The 19,612-nt window shown below is 42.2% G+C and overlaps 1 protein-coding gene across 2 annotated transcripts; it reads right to left on the bottom strand.

Moving 5' to 3' along the window:
• Positions 1-2,177: 2,177 nt before the first annotated feature.
• LOC133884272 (squamosa promoter-binding-like protein 9) lies at positions 2,178-14,799 on the bottom strand. 2 transcript variants are annotated; one of them, XM_062323623.1, is made up of 10 exons: positions 13,994-14,799; positions 12,376-12,548; positions 9,442-9,695; positions 9,226-9,300; positions 9,028-9,135; positions 7,314-7,431; positions 5,950-6,085; positions 4,732-4,906; positions 3,358-3,921; positions 2,178-2,846 (listed from the first exon to the last, which is right to left on the bottom strand). In XM_062323623.1, exons 1-10 carry the CDS (start codon positions 14,632-14,634, stop codon positions 2,553-2,555), a joined length of 2,538 nt encoding a protein of 845 aa, XP_062179607.1. In that variant the 5' UTR covers positions 14,635-14,799; the 3' UTR covers positions 2,178-2,552. The 2 variants fall into 2 exon arrangements, with proteins under 2 accessions (XP_062179607.1, XP_062179608.1); XM_062323624.1 differs by lacking the exons at positions 2,178-2,846; positions 3,358-3,921 and adding an exon at positions 3,945-4,164.
• Between the last annotated feature and the right edge of the window lie 4,813 nt (positions 14,800-19,612).

The following is a 19,612-nucleotide window of genomic DNA, read 5'->3' as shown; positions in this document are numbered from 1 at the left end:
TCATAGATCTAGAGACACCCTTATCCATTGACTGAAATATGGACAGTGACGTCCCTTCCAAACTATATATTACTTCATTGTGCCTATAAAAAGACCTAACCTGCCACTGATCCAATATACCTGGCAATCATGAAAAAAAAACCCTAACATTATTATGACATAACATAAAAAATTACATAAAACTACATCTACAATAATGCAAAATTCATTAAAAACATAACTCAACATGTAATATATACTACAATAAAATATCCCCGGGTCGCTACATCGAACACATCTAAATCCTACATCTACTACCTAAGTTATGCCTACATTATATTTAAATCCTACATCTAATACCTAACATATTTAAATACTACATCTAATTACTAAAATATGCGTACAAACAGAATCTAGTTGCTAAACTATGTCTAAAACTAATTTAAATCTAGATCTTATATTCTAACCTACGTCTAGTGGCTATCCTACGGGGTTTATAAAAAAAATCCTAGATTTAATATCTAACCTATGTAAAAATCTAGCACTAATGGCTATCATGCTAAGTCAGTAAAAAATAGAAGGAAAAAAAACACACATCTTTTCTCCGGCAGTGCTTCGCCTCTAATTTCTCCTCCCTCCCTTCCTCTCTCCTCTCATAGATAACCAACTAAAATCGGCAGGGGCGACGCGGCTGATTTAAATACCCAAAAGGTCATGTCCATAGTTCGGGCGACACCTTTTGGGTGGGCTTGCTCGGCGTCACAGTGATGAAGATCTCTCTCGTTCAGCGGGAGAGAGCAAGGTCTTGCTCGCTGAATGGGCGAGACCTCACATCACCGCATTTAATTATATCTGACAGTCGAGACCCACAAGGTGTCTCCCGTTCATCGGGCGAGACCTTGCTCTCGCCCGATGAACGGGCGACGGTAGCATGTTGTTGTTGTTGTTTTTTGAAATGGTCATGCAATTTTACAAATATTAAAAAATATATAAAAAATCCGCACAGCACATGAGGTGGGTTTCACCCAGCCAAAGGTGGGGTGGCCCTTTGGCTAGGTAGGATGGCCCCTCGCCCAACAAAAGGTGAGCTTTACTATACCACGTGGTCGCGGTTCGAACCCCACATATGGCACCAATAGGGAATGAAGTAGTTGTCAAATGAACTTGAGAGTTTACGACCCTCTTAGTGTGTGTGTGTGTGTATATATATATATATATATATATATATATATATATATATATATATATATATATATATATATATATATATATATATATATATATATATATATATATATATGAATGGAGAGGGGATAAATTCCTTTTTTCTTTGGTAAGGTATATGATTTACAATATATGCCATTATACAAATTGGGCCAATTTTTTACATGAGGCTATTCCTAGGTTGTTTGAGCTATCCCCCAACACTTCCATTTCTGGATCTTACAAAACACATGTACTTGTATGCCTGCAGATTCATCTTGAACTAGGTCACGTTGAAAGTGGAGCTGAAAGCGGCGATCATGCAGAATAAATCGCCTATACGCCTTGCACTACGATAATACATAACTTGCAGAGACCTCCTGAAATTCTGGGTTATTTTGACACGTGAAGCAGCTGCAGAATACTAGGTCACGCCCAAATTTATTGCTTTTCATGAAGTGATCAAATTCTGGACGGCTTGAGAGTGGAGCAGAAAGGAACTTTATATGGCTTATTTGAGTTGACGATGCCTGGGGTCCTGTCCCCTTCCCTTGAAGAAACGGTTTGTGTGGAGAAAAAACATTTCGTGTCTGCAACTTACAGTTCGTCAAGTGCCCATGGTACACTATTGCCATCACGGTTGTTCTACAGTCCATCTCTTGTAGTAAGTTGAGACAAACATGGCAAGATGCGATCGCCCTTGCGACAAGGAGAAACGTAGGCATATGTTCGACGAGTTGAGACTTCTAAGACGATGAACTGAAATTCGTCCGTCCAGGCGTTGGTACAAATTCAAGAGGGGACTCGCCGTCAGTGTTAATGTACTCTAGAGGGGCATTGCGCTGGCAGAGCCAACGTTGGTGAAATATTCATCAAGAGGAATTGAGAACTCCAGTTGGTGAGAGCTGTAGATGTACAGCCCTCTTCTTCGGTGCTGATTTAATTTTTAGGTAACTTTCTTGTCACTGAAAAAGACATGAAATTTCTCCGAGGGGTTCTCGTGAAACGAAACAGAACCATCCCATATGTTATTAAGCGATATTCAGTTAGTCCTCTTCCAAAATGTCCAATGACACCACTGGCGCCACACTGAATAGCACAACTGCATGCAAAAAATTGAGATCCAGTCTTTGCAGCAACAAGGCAGGTATTTTCTAAGCACGGACGCACTATCTTAACAGTTTACATACCCAGACAGTAGCAGGTCAGGACTTCCGGCATCTGTACTTACAGTCTGACAAAACGATGCAAGTTTGCACAGATGGGAAAGGAACCGGCATGTTGGCTTTCTTCCAAATATTTTATCAGATGAACAAGCTATGCCTCAACTTAACAATCCATATATGATACAGGGGCGACAAGAAAAATATCTAATCTAACCTCTTTACTGGAGCTGCAAGAACACCTACTCTGTGCGGGTGGAAAAGGACAACACAAGCGGTGAAACACAACACAGCAGCAACTACCACAGTTGTTAGAAGTTGCATTCTCGTGGCACTCCGTGGAAAAGTAATAACCAGCGAGGGTTTAAGCCACCTAGTGTTCATATCAGGTTGGCAGCATTGCCTGCGTGAGGCATCTTTAGTCACAAGTGGCGCAGTTACTTTCTCATCACAAGCTGCATTAGTCGAGTGCAAATCCTGATAGCCACCAGGAGCAGTATTCTGCCAAAAAAAAAAAAAATCAAAACACAGTTTAATTTACAAAATGAATATGACGAAAAATGTAGCAGCTCCAAACAATACAGGGGTAAATACAGCACCGACTTTTTTGGTTATATTAACACTCCCATGATACAAACAGCCTCTACCATGCAACGCAAAGGATCACTCAAGAACTTAACAGAACCTGACTGACTCAGTAATTTGCGTTCCAACAGAATCTAACTGCAATATTTGACCTAAATCTTAATTCGCAGTAGTTCTAGCATTAATATTTAGTATAGTTGATCATTTGTCTGATAAAGACAAACCAAGATTATGAGACAGATGCTTAGGTTACTTACCAAGAAAACCAATGCATCATGCAGGACATATCAAATTAAATTTGTTCATGGCAAAGTGAATAGCAAATAAAACCTCAGATGCATTTATCACGATGGAAAAAAAATGGTCAAAAGGGCATTTTAAAATTTTAATAATCACTAATATTTGCTTGCAACATAGTAGTACTTACTTCTTTAGCAAGTGGCACAGAAGTGTCCAAGCTTGGCTGATTTGGAAAATTATCACTAATCCATCTTGTTTCAAGCTGTGTTTTCTCGTCATGCTTAGCTCTATGATCAACAATGTTTCGAACATGGCTTACATATCCAAAAAATTCAGTAACATGATCTTCCAATCTCCCCCTTTCCAAGTTAGAAAGAATTTCAGAGCCTATGATGTTGTCCACTGACTTCACAATTATTTCCAAAACATTGATAAAATCGTTCTGGATCAAGAACTTCAACATGCATATCCATCTCTGCATATTTGTTAAACTCAGTACATTTTTAAATTCTTCAGGAGTAGGCTTTCTTATAAGCCATCCAATGTCTGTCAGGAATCCAGACATAGCAGCATTTTGAAGTTTCCGACGCTCACAAGGGTCAGAAGAAGCACCAGGGAACGCTCCAAATACACAGTCGTTCTTATAAGACCATCCACAAAGAGCATCCTGTATCCTCTCTAGTTCAGAACATAGCTGCTTGCTACCGAAAAGAATAGGAACAAAGTTGGATAGTCCAAACATGTTTTCTACCTGCAAAAGAGAATCCATATAACCGAAACATTAGTACTATACAACTAAATAAAGCTGTTCTTATAACAATGTATTGAAACCATGGAACAACGACAAAGAAATCAGCTCGCTGCCTCTTGCACAAGATATTGTTAGAAACTGAGTGAACTAGTCTTGTATCCTTCTCCCGATGTTTGAATGTGCAGATGGGATAAGGCGGACGCCTAGACCCCAGGTCATAAACGAATTTCCCAATGAAATAACCTAAAGAGTGAAGTTTGTCATTAGGTTCTCGTTGTATTATGTTATTTCAAAGTGCTGTTCTACCATGGGATTTAATTTATACACCTCTAATGGCCATTAACAGGCCAAAAGCCAATACATTTGTAAATGGCACTAGTAGATTATAATGGGATATCACCATCTTTGCTGAAATTCTTCCAAAAAATACAAATTATATGACTTTTTAAGACTGATTTGACTAGTCTGATGGAGATATATCATGTAGCATTTCCTTTTTCAAAGGGGGGTTGAAAATAAGTATAAACTCCACATTACTTCTATTCTTTGTGTTTTATAATCTCGTATTTCTCAATGATCACAAGGCTCTCAGCTAGTCTTCCGACCAGTTACCGTTTCTAATTCAAGCTCAGCATGCATATTAGATATAAAGAGACAGTAAAACTTGTAACTTCCAACCAATCCCACAAGCAAGTCCAACTTGTTTGATCAAAAGCATTTCATGTAGGAAAACATTTAACAGAAAATTATTCGTGTACATACAATGTAGACTAGGAGGCATCAGTTTTCTCAAAGGAAATAATTACTTACTTCCACAAATGCAGGTCCATGAGAATCCAGTCTTGATTGAGTGACGTTTATCCGGAAAATTTCATGTTGAGAATCAAGTATAAGGCCACCATTTTCAACACAACCAAAGGTATCATGAGATGTTAAACGGCAACAATCATGCTTCAAATAGTCCCCATCAAATGACAGAAATGACCTGTCATGAGAATATAAACTCAATAAACTCCAAACACCCATAGATCAAGGATGAAAAGCTGCCAGCTAAGATACAGCTTCTTGTCTACAGAAACAAGATTTCACATGGATTCACTCCATGCAGACTTGCAAACATAAACATGAGTACCATTTTGCACAAACTCATGGTTAAGGAAAGTAAATTCACCAACAAGCACATAACTAAATTTTTCTTAGAAACATCATCAAATCCTTTTTGCTGCATGCAGATATAGCACATCCCCATCCATCTAAGAAACAGCCTTAGATGTAGTATTATGTTAGGACTTAATAGTGAACTGCTCCCTCCATCTCATTCCCTGTGGAGGTTGAATCTCAATACCCTCACTAGGGAGGATTCCATCGTCATCTGAGGCCAAGGATTACACAGATCAATTTATTCATATATTGCAGTGTGGTTAGGGGATGTGGCAGCCTAGACTGCAGTATGGGTCTGCTCTACCCATATGCAGATTTGGATAGAGTATTGGCACATTGCTTGATCCACCAGGAGTGCTGTAGTGCAGATGCCAAACAAAAAAAGAAAACAATGTTCCAACTTCATGGAGAATGACCTATATAGATGTGGATGAAAGACTGGGCTAGCATTGGATTTTCGAAATCATTCTGAAGGGTTATGCTTTCTAAATCTCACAGGAACAAATGCTTTGATAAATATTGCTTATTTCTATATAGTTTCTGCATGAAATATGACCAAGCGAAATAAATTGAGCATGGCTGTTATTTAGCACTCGAGTTCATTTAGGCGTTTATCCAAGTTGGCGGGAGCAGGCTAAAATACTTGTGGTTGAATTCATCTTGTATAGCGTGTCAAGTCAACATGAAGGATTTGTCACAATAGATGGCCTCTAAGGAAGTTACAGTGATACCTAAGTTTTCAGAATAAAAAATGTTGTCTACAGCTAAGCAATTTCACATGTCATGGAAGAAAAATAGGCAGCAGAAAAACCACAATAATGTACAAGGGCATACTGTTTCCTATGGCAGCAGAAAGGGAACTCATACCTCAATTTAGGTTGGTCAAGAGAACTTCCACAAAGGAGGAGTTCAACAGGCTTCCCTGCTTCAAACCATGTTGGATGAACATAATGGATCCTTGGGGCTTGTGCCTCTAATCTGGTACTCATCAATGTTGCTCCATCTTAAGGACAGACATTACAAATCCTCAATTACTAGTCAGGTATTTTCTCATGAAAACAGAAAAGCAATAAGCTACACAATTAAACCGTACAAGTTCCCATATCAACTAAGAAATGGTTCGACATTACCAATGTTTGCGCAGACGATCATCTAACGTGTTTAGACGATGACTAGTCGCTAGTTGAAGCCTCGACATCTAGTCTAGGGCCTAGACGCAACTCTAGACGGTTCGACCGTCTATACGGTCCACTCTAGTCAAAAACGGACTAGTCGGTGAATCTAGACGGTGGTTGGACGCGACTAGTCGGCTACACGCGCGACTAGGCAGTCGTCTTGGCGATGCAAAGTTTCGCATCTGGTGGGTCCATGCGGGAGGATTGTTTTGGCCGCGCACGAGACCAAATTTCGGCCCCGAAACTATTCTCCGCACCGCACAAAACCTATATCAATCCATCCATTCCCCATTTGTCTCTTGACTCTCTCCTCTCATTTGTGTCGGCATCGCCAATTGCAACCACCTCGTGCCCGCGCCGTAGCTCGCGCCCTCGTCCGAGCCGTCACCCACGGCCATCGCTTGCTCCCACACCTGCATCGTCGCCCGCTCCCATACTCACAGCCTCGTTCAAGGCGTCGCCCACTGTTGCGCCCATGCCTGCACCGTCACCCCTCCGCTCCACAAATCCCCTACCTTGGACAGGTACTAGCTCTAATCCCCGGGTCTATGCTTTAGCTCTACTCCCCTCAAACGATGCGCTCCGGATCTATGCTTACATTTTTGCTGCTACAGTACAAACTTGTCTAGACCGTCTAGTCAACCTAGTCGCTTGTCACGGGGTGACCGACTGTCTACGTCTAGCGTCTAGGTGAACATTGGACATTACATGATTAGTTTTAAAGCTAGATCCACATGAGGTGTGTGATGCATAGCTAAAAGGTTTGTTGGCCAAGGAGTCTTGCAGGCAACAATTGAAAAGACAATGAGAAATAAATTACCATTTGTATTGGCTAGAAAAAGGTTTGTTGGCAGGTACTAGACAGATAATATGCAAATAATATTAAATTTCATAGAAATAATTTAAATCGTAACTTGTAATAAAAGCCCTGAACCTGTTATCGATATCAATGTGCTGAATATAATGTAGGAATAAAGCAGTTCATGTGCAATGTGGAAATGATATAGTTTACCGTAAATCATTATATCATGGAATAACAAGTTACGCCATACACACCTTTCAATACTTGAAATTTCATGTTATTGACATGAATGAAGAAGGCCCCTTTACCCAACAGAAGACTGTTAGGAGAATTCACAAAGTTTCTGATAAGATTTACTGTGTCATCTGATAACTGACAAAAATTGCAGATTTGTATTAGGGGCATCATAGCTTTCCTTGTTACCATGCAAACATAAACCATTAACAATATAACAGTAAAAGAATCTGCAAATTATCTATAGAAAAGGCTCACGTAAAAGATTAGCACATCTATTATTCAAAAAATCTGGGAAAGCACCATCTTTGTGCATTGTTTGAAGACTTTTGTGTTTGATTATTGCAAAAGACACAAGATTCTGTTCAGATTGGCATCTCAATCATTGCTTTCTGAATTCTTAGCCAAATCTGAGCAGAAAATTTCCTAACTGAAATTTGTTCATGCCAAATCACGGCACAAATTGGTAGGGTATGTATCCGCAATGTCCCTGGTAGAGTCTACCAGATTGCGTAGGGTGAAGCCATGACTGATGGGAGGACAAAGTTTGGGACCCTAACGCCCAGATGCCATGGCGGCACCCTGGCCAACGGCTTTGAGGGTTGAAAGCAAGGAGAAAGGAGTAGGCAGGAAGAGACTTCTTTACTGATTTCTTACTTAAACAATGATCTGCCGTGCTACTTATAGCCAGCTAACTAAGAACCAAATCTGCTAAACGAATGCTAACACACAAGATCTTATGCCAACAAATCAACTAACTGAATTTTATCTTAACTAATTGAAGTCTCTGGACTTATCTTCTCACACCTGATCCATGGTTCTGCACTGCTTGTACGTTTTGCCGACCATAACAGGCCCACATGCTTTTTGAAACACTATGCAGGGTTCTAAATAATATAAACACTGCAAGTACAGAAGTACTATAGGTTCCAGGAATATAAGAAATACTTCCAAAGAAATGAACCAACACTGAAACAAATGGCAGTTGATGATTGACATTCAGTAAGAACATTGTCAGTTCTCATTATGATTTCTCCATGTGCATATAAAACAATGCAAATACAAATAATAATGTGCATCACTGATTAGTTATTTTTCTTTCTTTGTTTCCCTGTTTGCATCCGTTTGTTATCTGAAAAGGTTGCTAAAACCACAGCGTTTGCACAAGTCAACTGCAAGGATTTCATACGGGAAACACCAGCTTGCTTTTTGTTTGTCTACATTTTCTACACTACCGGACCTCCAGTCTAAGATAGATGTCATTACCTTTCAGTCTCAACTCTAAAAATACACATAAATATATTAGTAGTCAGAAGTGGCAGGAGATGTACGCATGAGGTAGCAACATCTATTTAAACTGGAAGTAGTATTGTACTTCCTCCAGTCACAAATAAGCATTGTTTTGGGTTGCTAGCAGTCAACATTTTCAAACTTTGGCTACAAATTACTCTTTATGTATAAAGTTTGGATATTTGAAAATGATACAGGTAGTAGTTTCATAATAGTATAACTTTGCTATATTCTATAAACATATTACACCAAAAAGTAGTATCAAATATGTGTTTTGGGGACCGTGTCGATGTCCAAAACAACCCTTATTTGTGACTGGAGGGAGTAGTTAGCAGTTCATCATTAATACATGGTAAAAGACAACATTGTGAATCTGTTCTTTAGAGAATCTCTTCAATTGGCTTGAAAAATTAATCATGTTGTATTATAAAGAATAATCCATACCTTGTCCCACATATGTTGTGGCATTGCAATAAATACAGTTAAAATAGTACAACCTGGGCGAATGTAGCCCTCCAGTTCAACAGGCATACTAGCCAGCCACTCAAATATCTGCATAGCCCACATATACCATTGCTTCAGAACAAATATCTTTCCTGAAAATATCACTCTATGTTAGAAACTTATAGACAGGCTACATACTTGGTGTCGTAGGCGTCGAGGAAATTCTGCAGGGTTCCAGTCATGCAACTTGAATGAAATGCGTCCTGTTGGACACTAGAATGGGTGGTACGTCATTACAACAACCATTAGCGAGGCAGAAAAAGGAAAGTTCCATCAAAGTAAACAAATTGATATTATCAAATCATACGTATTAATAAAGATAAAAAATTCATGAGAACAAACAAAAGGACCTACCGAAGATGAATAAGCACTCTTGGTGTCATGAATCGGAGAATTGGCAAGTTTCGCATTTTCCTGCTTTGCACCAATGCAGGCTTCAACAGAAGCTGCGAAAGTCACTACACTTTTACTTTGGTCAGTGTGCAAATTGGGTAGTGTACAGGTTGGTGAACTAAGGATATCTTCAGATCCTACAGGTGTTTCTCTGTCCAAAACCTTGTTACTGAGAACAGTCTCAAGCATCTCACTAGTTGTTCCTTCCATGTTCTCTGTATACAAAAATAAGTTATCAAAGACATACCAAACTGGACAGAACAAACTTTGAGCATGCCTGAAAAGAAAACTTAGGAGTCAACTTAAAGGGAAGAAAAGGAGATCAAATAACCTTGTTCAGTAAGAGTCAATCAAGACATTAATATAACTGGGTTACACCAAGGGTTTACTTGATTGAATCGGCATAAAAACATAAAATATGAAAAATATTTTGATTTAAGTCAAGGCACTAGTAACTTGTTAGTAAATGGCCTCAAATGATATGGATATGTGATCATTTTTATTTTTTTGGCATAAGGCAATCAGTAGTAGAGATGGCCAGGCTCAACACAAGTGGCATGAGATTGTGCTTAAGCAAAGTGTGGGATGACACATTTGAGTAGCAACCCCAGTTTGAGAACCAAGCAAAAAGTCCTGAACAACGGTCACACTTCCTGACCAGCAACTTAGTGTAATAGCTTCACCAACTTGCTGCACTTATTGTGTTAAACTGCATTCTTGGTTATGAACCAAGCAACTAATTTATGGGGTGTGTTATGGACTCCTTTTGGGACAAGTCATATAATCATTGGTCAAGGACCTCCAGGCTGCTCCTCGTGAGGCGCACAATGGCATCGCACCAGCCTATCAGGCAGCAAAAGGCGCACAGCAGTTTGAGGGGATTTGTTCGTTAATGAAGTTATCAATGAGTTTCTCTTAGCTTTTATTTGTTCATTTATTTCCTTAGAAAGATTATATATTGTTAGGTATTCCCTAAAAAGACAGGATCATCAATCTTGCAATTAAAGCAAATAAGTTCCCCTTCCAACTCTTCAGTCTAAGAACCTCGACACAACAACAAGCCAACAACGAGCCTCACCAGCAGATCAAGGGCAACTCCACTATCCCTACCACTGGCCTACCACTGAGACTGTAACAAGGTGTGGTTCGACAAAGCTTTCCTTTTATTTTCAAAATGTGGTAGCATGATAAACATGATTTTTATTTCTTAACTGACTTCACAGCGTTAATAAAACCAGTTCAATGTTCATGAAGGGTTTGGCTCAAATTATGATATGAAGTTAAGGCCAATTCTGTATTGGAGAAGGTAATTCTATTTCTTTTAAATGGAACCTTGGTATTGGAGAAGTTAAAAGGCAGGTTCTATAGGACGGCAATTAGACCTGCGATGTTATATGGCGCAGAATGTTGGCCAACTAAAAGGCGACATGTCCAACGGTTGAGTGTAGCGGAGATGCGCATGCTGAGATGGATGTGTGGCCACACAAGAAAGGATCGGGTTCGGAATGAGGACATACGTGATAGAGTTGGTGTAGCACCAATTGAAGAGAAGCTTGTCCAACATCGTTTGAGATGGTTTGGGCATATACAACGCAGGCCCTCAGAAGCGCCTGTACATAGTGGAAGAATAAAGTGTGCGGATAATGTCAAGAGAGGTCGAGGTAGACCAAACTTGACATGGGAGGAGTCTGTAAAGAAAGATTTGAAAGATTGGAATATCACCAAAGAACTAGCCATGGACAGGGGTGCGTGGAAGTTAGCTATCCACGTGCCAGAGCCATGACTAGACTTGCAAGATCTTATGGGTTTCATCTCTAGCCTACCCCAACTTGTTTGGGACTGAAAGGCTTTGTTGTTGTTGTTGTTGTTGGAACCTTGGTATTACACAAAACTACTTTGGGGGCTTGACCACAGAGCTCCTAGGTTATTTAGAACTGCATGTCATATGATCAGTGTTCTAAACAGTGTAAAATGTGACCACATATGCACCCTGTAAAGCATTCCATGTAGCCCACGCACTCTGCATATCAAGGGTTAACACAGGTTAGCGCCTTAGCACGTAAGCATGGGTGACCACTTGCCAACAGTGAAACTACCATTTAGAATATTGGGTAAGATTCTGTTGCCACAGAAGTTTCCAATAATTGGCACGCTATCTTTTGAAACATATTTTGATCTTGTGCTAAAAGTTCAGTATTAACATAAGTAAAAGGTTGAATTTGCACTACGGACAATATGTATCCTAAACAAGTCAGAACTACTGAGTTAGATAGGACCTAGGAGGCTCATGTTCCCCTAAATACTTCAGGATCGTAGTCAATAAAGAACTATCTGAACAGTGAATGTGATTTTCACAAGGGAATTAAATATGTTGATCACATCTTTGAAAAGTGTTAAGTTTTTTAAGGATTCCTTTCCTTTCCTCTTATTTGGCTTAGTACACTGTTGTTATATCAAAAAAGGTATATTCTGTCAGAGCAAGCCTATCTAAAAAGGGACTCTTTATTCATCTTCTGAGTGAAAAATCAAGACATACCACTCAAAGTTTGTTCTTTCCAAAGTTTTTTGGTGTCTATCCTCCTTGTGGACCCAACAAAAACCAAAGATGCAAAGCAAATCTGATAGATACAAATTTTATAGATAGGCAAAACTAAAAATCACTCGAGAGATAAGTAGCAAGGCCATTTACTGGTGTCCCTATTGGCAAGCTACCTAAGCGGACATGAATTTGTTAATTTTGTAGCAGCCATGTATAACCAAATAGACAAATTTGTACTATTTGTAACATGGCCCTTCATGATTGTCAGCCAAACTAAAAAGAATATTCATGCTAAGCTGATAAATGGATGAAAATAACTCATTTTCCTGACAAAATTGAGAAAGCTCTATCGCTACCTTCCCTAAATTCACCATCGCCGCTAATATCTGCTGACAGCTCTAATTGTTCATCTATCTCCTTCTCCAATGTTCCTTTGGAAACAGGTTTCCTTCGTCTTCTTCTGTTGTGCCGCTCCAACTTTCTTCTACAACTCCTTTTATCCTCATCAAAATCTAGCAATATATGGAACCTGGAATGGAAATACATTTGGAAAGGGGGTAAGACACAAAAGTTTATTACAGAACACCATAGTTTAAACTATGATAACGATTTATCATGTTAACCCCCCCCCCCTCCCATCCCCCCAAAACACACACACAAAACAGACACGTAAAATGTTCCAAAAATGTTAAATGTTCAAAAAGGTCATAGAGAGATGCATAGGGTATCATGGTGTTGGACACCAGCCCACACAAAAAAGCTGCATTTTTCAGGATCAGTTGGTTTTGTTAAGTTTGTTTAGGAGTCCAGTTTTTTTTAGAGTTAGTCTTTAAATGTTTAGTTTGTTTCGGAAAGTTTGGATTGTCCCAAATTCAGATATGTTAGAATTGGATAGTATGTTATGGGAAACCTCTCTATAAATAGAGGGGCGTCAATCTTAGGAAGAGATAAGCCAGAACCTCTCTTCCTATCCCCTTGCACGTCTATTTCGCCTCCCTACAACCCATATATCTTCTCTGTACTTCTCTTCCCTGCTATTACAGCAGCCCCTACATCCTATCTTCTTCCGCACTAAATCTCAATTTCGCTCTAATGCCAAGCACACAACATAAGGACACAGGTATATTGCAATCCAAAGTAGTCTCCCACATGGCATTTATGCATTTATGGTTCGTTTAATAAGTGGCCCGATATCCTCATTCAACAGCATAGACCATACACAAAAAATAAGCACCAAATTAAGCCTTTGTATTTCAAAATGAATTAGAACTAGAAATGAGTTGCATTACAATGAGCTCTGTACAGTATTTACTAACATAGTTCAACAGCCACATGGATATGTACGGATGTACCTGTAACATAATTGATTCTGCTTGGCACCGGAATTCATTTGAAACTCTACGGCAGTTCCATCCAATGCTATGCTAGATAAGTTCAACCCCAATATCTAAACAGTAAACCCCCAAAATAATTAAGCAATCCATAATTGGCATCTCAGAAGACTTTTAAGCAACAGTGCTTTCAATCAAACACTGTCATAGGCTCAATTCATCCAGGAACTCCTACGTCAAATATGGCATATCACTGAACCGGTACACCTACTACAAGTACTTAGTTCTAGGTCATATAAGCATTGAACATTTAAGAGTTACGTTAGGATGAAAGAAAAGGTAATCCAACCAGGGCGAAGCTTGAGCCGAAATAACCCTCGTGCCACTTAACTATACATCTAAGGATGACATAAATTTATATGGTCGATATGAGCAGGTTACTAGTAAAGTTTTTCTTCACCCTGATGCCGGTGTACCACCCTAGATAAACGTAGCTGCGTCCCTGAAGCCAACAACCACAACCTTATACTCAAATAGAAATAAAGATTGCATTGACTTCAAGCATAATTGTCAATCCCACTGATGCGAACTGGTTTCCTACAAGTTTATACAGCAACTAGGAGAAAGAGAAACTGGGGCTTACTTGCCGCACTGCTGGCAGTAGCGCTTCTGGACGCCATCGAGCATGACCGCAGCAGCGTGCGCGCAACGCAGACACACCCGGTGCCGGCGGTGGTACCCCTTCAGCTCCCGTATGTCCGCCTCACACCCAGGCACTTGGCACCTCATCTCTGCTGCGGCCGCACGGCTGGCTCCTCCTGCACCTCCCCCTCGTACGCCAGCACCACCGGGTCCCGCTACGGCGCCGCGGTTGCCAGCCCTCGACTTCTTCCTTGCGCCTGCTAGCAACTCCGTGGCCACGTCCTCCACCTCCGCGGCGGCCGCCATCTCGTCCACCTCGGGGCACGCGCACGGCACCCTCCCCGCCAGGTAGTTCGGGCACACCAGCCGCGGGTCGCGCTTCCTCACGCGGCGCCCGATCCCCTGAACCCGAAGGGGCGGCGGCGGCGGCAGCGCCGGCCCCGGCTCCACCTCTACAGGCTGCGGCGGCGGGGTCGGTAGCAGCGTCGCAGCTGCCTCGGTGGGGTCGGCTACTCCGATCCCGGCGGCGTCGTCCCAAGGGAGGACCAGGGAGTCGTCGTCCTGGACGACGAAGTCGAGGAGGTTGCCCCAGTCCCAGACGGGCTCGCCGGCATCCGCCGCGCCCGAATCGGAGGCGTCCATCTCCGCAAACCCCGAACCCTAACCCTAGCCTAAACCCCCGCGCCTGCACGGCGCGATCGGCTTGGGCGATGTGGGATATTCTCTCACGATACAGCGGAGGCGGAGGGAGGGGACTCGGGGGATGGAGCACGCGCCGTGGCGGCGGAGCGGATGAATTGGTCGTCCGCCTGGTATGGTAGGTGGGCGGAGTTGGCGACCAAGACAATCTCGCGCTCGCTCGCTGAGGGGTGGGCCACCCAGTGCTGGCGTGCGGTTGTTGGGCTGGGTCCGGGGCTGAGAGCGGGTCGGGTGCAGTGCGGAGGTTGCTGGTTGGTTGGGAATCTTGACGCCACAGCGACGTCCGTCCCGGGCCCACTGTCAGCTGTACGGGTCCACGAAACGCTGCTCGTCGCGAGCCCCGTCTTGGCGCCGCGGGGGAGCCCGCGCGGTGGATCTGATCGCGACGTACCGAACGGGAGGCCGGCGGCCAGGCGCGTCCCACATCCGTTGGGTGGTGATCTCGCGGTACGGGTTGGGTGAGGGGCGCGGGCGGACGGTAGGGAAGCGGATGGCGCGGGTCCCACGCGCTCGTGGCGCGCGTCACGATGTCGACACCGCTTGTCCTGCAACCTCGGGTGGCTGCGGTGCACTGGGGGCGCGGGTGGACGGGAGGGAAGGGATGGCGCGCGTCACGATGCCGACACCGCTTGTCCTGCAACCTCGGGTGGCTGCGATGCACCGAGGTCTCGTCTTCCCGCGGACGCCGTGGTCGACGTGCGGTGCGATTTGCATCTTTGCGTACCACCGACGCTTTGTAGCCTACGCGGGCACTGCGAGTGGGTATGATTATCTCCTTTTCTGCTTCCTTTTCCGGGAGTTGACTCTGCAGCGGTGAGGCTTCGGGGAGGATCTTGCGCTCGAGAGGGAGGGAGGGGTGGGTGAGGCATGTAGTAGTCGCCTCGTCGGTACGCTGAATCTGAAAATGGCTGCGATGGATCGTGGGCCTAGCGTGTTCCATACTAAGGTCGAGGGTGGTGATCCGATGAGGGTAAAGCAGATGCAATGTCTGATCACGGTAGGTGTCGTTGGGAGCCGAGGGGAGGGACATGGTTGAAGGCAGGTGATGGGGAATTTTTTATATATATATTTTTTCAATTTTTTTTAATTATATGTCCGTTTCAAAAATAATGAAGTCTACTCTATCTTTGTCCGTTCAACGGGTGAGAACAAGATCTCGCCTGTTAAACAGTCAACATCTTATGAACCCTAGCTGACAGCGTATTTAATAATCGGGGAAAGAAAGGTCCCACCTGCTGAGCGGGCAAGATCTTCGTGGCTGCGATGTCGGGGATAGGTCGGTCCAACCGGCCCTGTCGACATCAGCACTTCATTTGACACTCATTCAGCCGAGAGAGAAGAGGAGGGGAGAGGAGAGGGAGGGAGATTTATGCGGCGAAGCACTACTGAAAAAAGAGATAACTTTTTTTCTTGTTTTAACAGTCCCGGTAGGATAGTAACTCATACTAGGTTTTGACATGGTTAAATGTTAGATCTAGTTTTTATTTTACATACCTGGTAGTATAGCCACTAGAAGTAGGATAAAATATAGATCTAGATTTAGAATTATGCTTAGATGTAGTTCAGCAATTAGATCATATTTATACATATATTTTAGCAATTAGAAGTAGTATGTAGATATATTTTTGGTATTAGATGTAGGATTTAGATATAGTATAGTCATAACTGATATGATATATGTAGGATTTAGATGTATTTGATGTAACGAATCGAGAATATGTTGTTATAGTATAGATCACATGTTAGGCTACGCTCGTAAAAAGTTTGTATTGTAGATGTAGTTTAACATGATTCTTTCTATTATGTCACAATGATATCATAAATTTTGTCGATGGATATGTTGCGGTTTATGATTTTTTTTACAGACAATGAAATCTTATATCATCCGAAATGAGTAGTACTGTCTGTATTTAAGTCAATGGATAAGGGTATATTCAGACCAATGCAGAAAAGTGTCAGACACTTATATGCATGGTTGATGCGAGGTTTCAAAATAGACCTTGAGGTTCAAGAGATGACTTTTAGTATTGTCGACAACCGTTACAGAGAAGGTGTGTACTGGAATGTGTTCCCACTCTGGAAAGATGAATTGTGGAAGAGGTACATGTATGATGTTGTGCACAGAGGTTGACTTCGTATGTTACTTGTGCAATAGAAGAATAAGGAGACAGTTGGGGAGATGCAGGGTGGAGCGTACGTGGAGGAGAGTGATGAGAAAGAGTACGATGAAGATGTCGATCCGGACGGTGTACATTCATCGAATTATCCGACTGAACCGGCTGATGAGGCAGACGAGGGGGAATGAATCCCTTCTCTAATTGAACAAATGGAGCGGGATGATATTCAGGCTGATGACACTCCTGAGTATGACAGCACAGATGATGAGGACGATGCTCCTATTCCCGCGCATTAGAACAGCCCAAACTTCAACAACCTTGTCGTGAAGTAGGGGAATCAAATGGCCTGGGAGTATAAGTAAGGTGCTAGGTATCCCACCAGTCAGGTCATGAAGGATGCTGTGACTCAATGGGCGACCTCGCTTCGACGACAGTTTTATGTTGTCAAGTCTAGCAAGAAGGAATATGATGCGAAGTGCACGAATGAGGGTTGCATGTGGTGGGTGCACAGCTTTAAAGGGAAGTGGGTTGACTGTTGGGAGGTGTCGATTGTGGTCGAACACACTTGCATGATGGATGAACTTGAGCACAACCACAAGAACTAGGTAAGTGGTAAGTGTTTCGGTGATTAATAGCAACCGTATCATTGTGACTAATGCGTATGTTTTGAATGAAATCAATTTTTTTAGTTCACAATAATTGAATGGGTTTTCTTAGTCCCTCATGGAATTCTATTGGTCTATCAAATGACATTTGCGTCAAGATTAAGGATCTTCTAGTTCTAAGTGTTATAAGGTGATGAAGGACACTTAGAGTAGACATAGGTCTATTTTTGTCTTTTTGACCGTACTATAAAGGGGGACTAAGTGTCGTAGCTTGACCTAGTTGAGTCTAGATATAGTTGAATGCACACTTGCGAAAATCTAGCACTAGGTAGCTCATAGAAGCCCATGGGTCGGAAGTTGAGAAGTTAGAATTCAAAGTCGATTGAATTGGACGAGTTCTAGAAAGTTTGTTATCACCGGAGTATCCAGTGCGAGAAGGTTTAAACTCACTAGACTATTTTACCTCTCTGTGAAGGTTTCAAATAACCTCACCGGATTATCCGGTGATTGGAGGAATTTTGCACCGGAGCATTTAACAGAAGAGTCATTCTTCAGAGAAATTTAAAGTTACATGCACCGGATTGTCTGGTGATCTGAAGGACACATACATCAGACTATTTAATAGAAGGACTATTTTTCGGAGAAAATCTGAGTTGAACTAATCGTATTGTCCGGTGACATAAGGGAGTTATCACCGGACTATTTAATAGTGACTTAGTATTTTTGGAGGAAATAAATTATAAGTCACCGGATTGTCTGGTGATACTATGTGAAGGAACACCGGAGCTTTTTGCAACAGCTACTGACAGACGGTAGACAACATGTGAAAAAAGTAGTCTCATCGGATTGTCCGGTGCTGACAGAGGCGTGTGCATCGAACCATCCTGTATTCATAGAAAATGTGAGTGGTTGGGTAACAGCTAGATTTGGACCTCTAGCCTATATATACCCCCTCACTTGACTTCATTCGTCTCTCTTGTAACCCAGAAGCATTCATACACAGTTGGTATCATCTAGAAGTAAGGGAGAGCACTTAAGGTGATTTTCAAGTTCTTAATTGAAGATTAAGGACTTCATTAGTGCTTCAAGAGTAGTGAGTGTGCATCTAGCTGTTGTTTGGGCTTGATAGGGATCAAGTGAACCAGTTAGCTTGTTACTCTTGGTGGTTGGCAACACCTATCTAGTCATGGAGATTGGAGGTATTTTCGATGAACTCTTGGAGGTCTTGTGGGAGCCCTGGGAAGCTCGTGTACTTGGTTTGATGCCCGCCAATCCAGAAATAGAGAAGTGGCAATCAGTAGTGAGCACTTGAGTCTTGGTGACTCAAGGGGAAGCGATATCTTTGTGTGGATGCTCCAACGAGGATTAGTGGAGAGTGACAACTCTTCGATACCTCAGGAAAAACTCGATGTCCCATTTCCCTACTCTTGTTACATTCCGCATTTTGCTTCTAGCATTTCCTTCATGCAAGTTTCAATTCTGCATTTTACTTATGTTCTATATGCTTGCATGTTTGTACTTATCATTCTAGCTTGCTAGGTCGTCTAGTTGGTTTTATTCATTCTAGGCTAAGTTTGCTCTTTGTTCTAGAATTCGGTAGTTGGTTTAAGTTTTTATTAGTGCCCTATTCACCCCCTCTAGGGCCTTTAGATCCTTTCAGCTACAATAAGGTATGGAGGGCGAAGAGGAAGGCAATTGAGATGAGGTTCGGGACCTATGAAGTGTCATATGAGAATCTGCCATATTTACTGTAGACTATTGCTCGAAGGAACCCGGGGACGTATTACAACATCGATAAGTATCCATTGCTGTCCAAACCTGGCAAGTACGTCCTGAAGCAATGTTTCTTTGCAATAGGGGCATGTATCAAAGTTTTCAAGCATTGTCGACCTATCCTGTGCATCGACAGCAATTTCCTTACCGACAAGTTCACGGGATAAATCCTGACTGCTATTGGGGTTGACGGGAACCATCAAGTTCTACCGTTGGCCTTTGCATTTTTGCATTTGTGGAGAGTGAGAACATCAATAGTTGGTATTGGTTTCTGTACCGTGTGAGGATGATAATTGTTGGTGCTCGGACGAACGTGTGCATTATATATGACTGGCATGCTAGGATATTCAAGGCAATTCTAGATCTGCAAAATGGAACGGACGATGGCTTGATTGGACATGTGTAGCCAGACCTGCAGAGTAGGTC

Source organism: Phragmites australis, chromosome 11, assembly GCF_958298935.1.
Source record: "Phragmites australis chromosome 11, lpPhrAust1.1, whole genome shotgun sequence".
NCBI lineage: Eukaryota > Viridiplantae > Streptophyta > Magnoliopsida > Poales > Poaceae > Phragmites > Phragmites australis.
Note: the sequence above shows the minus strand (reverse complement) of the source record. Positions and strands in the feature narration are given on the sequence as shown.

Bases quoted from the DNA above. Each gene is read 5' to 3' on its own strand.
- LOC133884272 (XM_062323623.1), bottom strand. From the start codon at position 14,634: ATGGACGCCTCCGATTCGGGCGCGGCGGATGCCGGCGAGCCCGTCTGG. The intron at 9,136-9,225 runs GTATGTAGCCTG...TGGGCTATGCAG, and splicing joins CTCGACGCCTACGACACCAA to ATATTTGAGTGGCTGGCTAG. The intron at 3,922-4,731 runs GTAAGTAATTAT...TCTCTTTTGCAG, and splicing joins ATGGACCTGCATTTGTGGAA to GTAGAAAACATGTTTGGACT.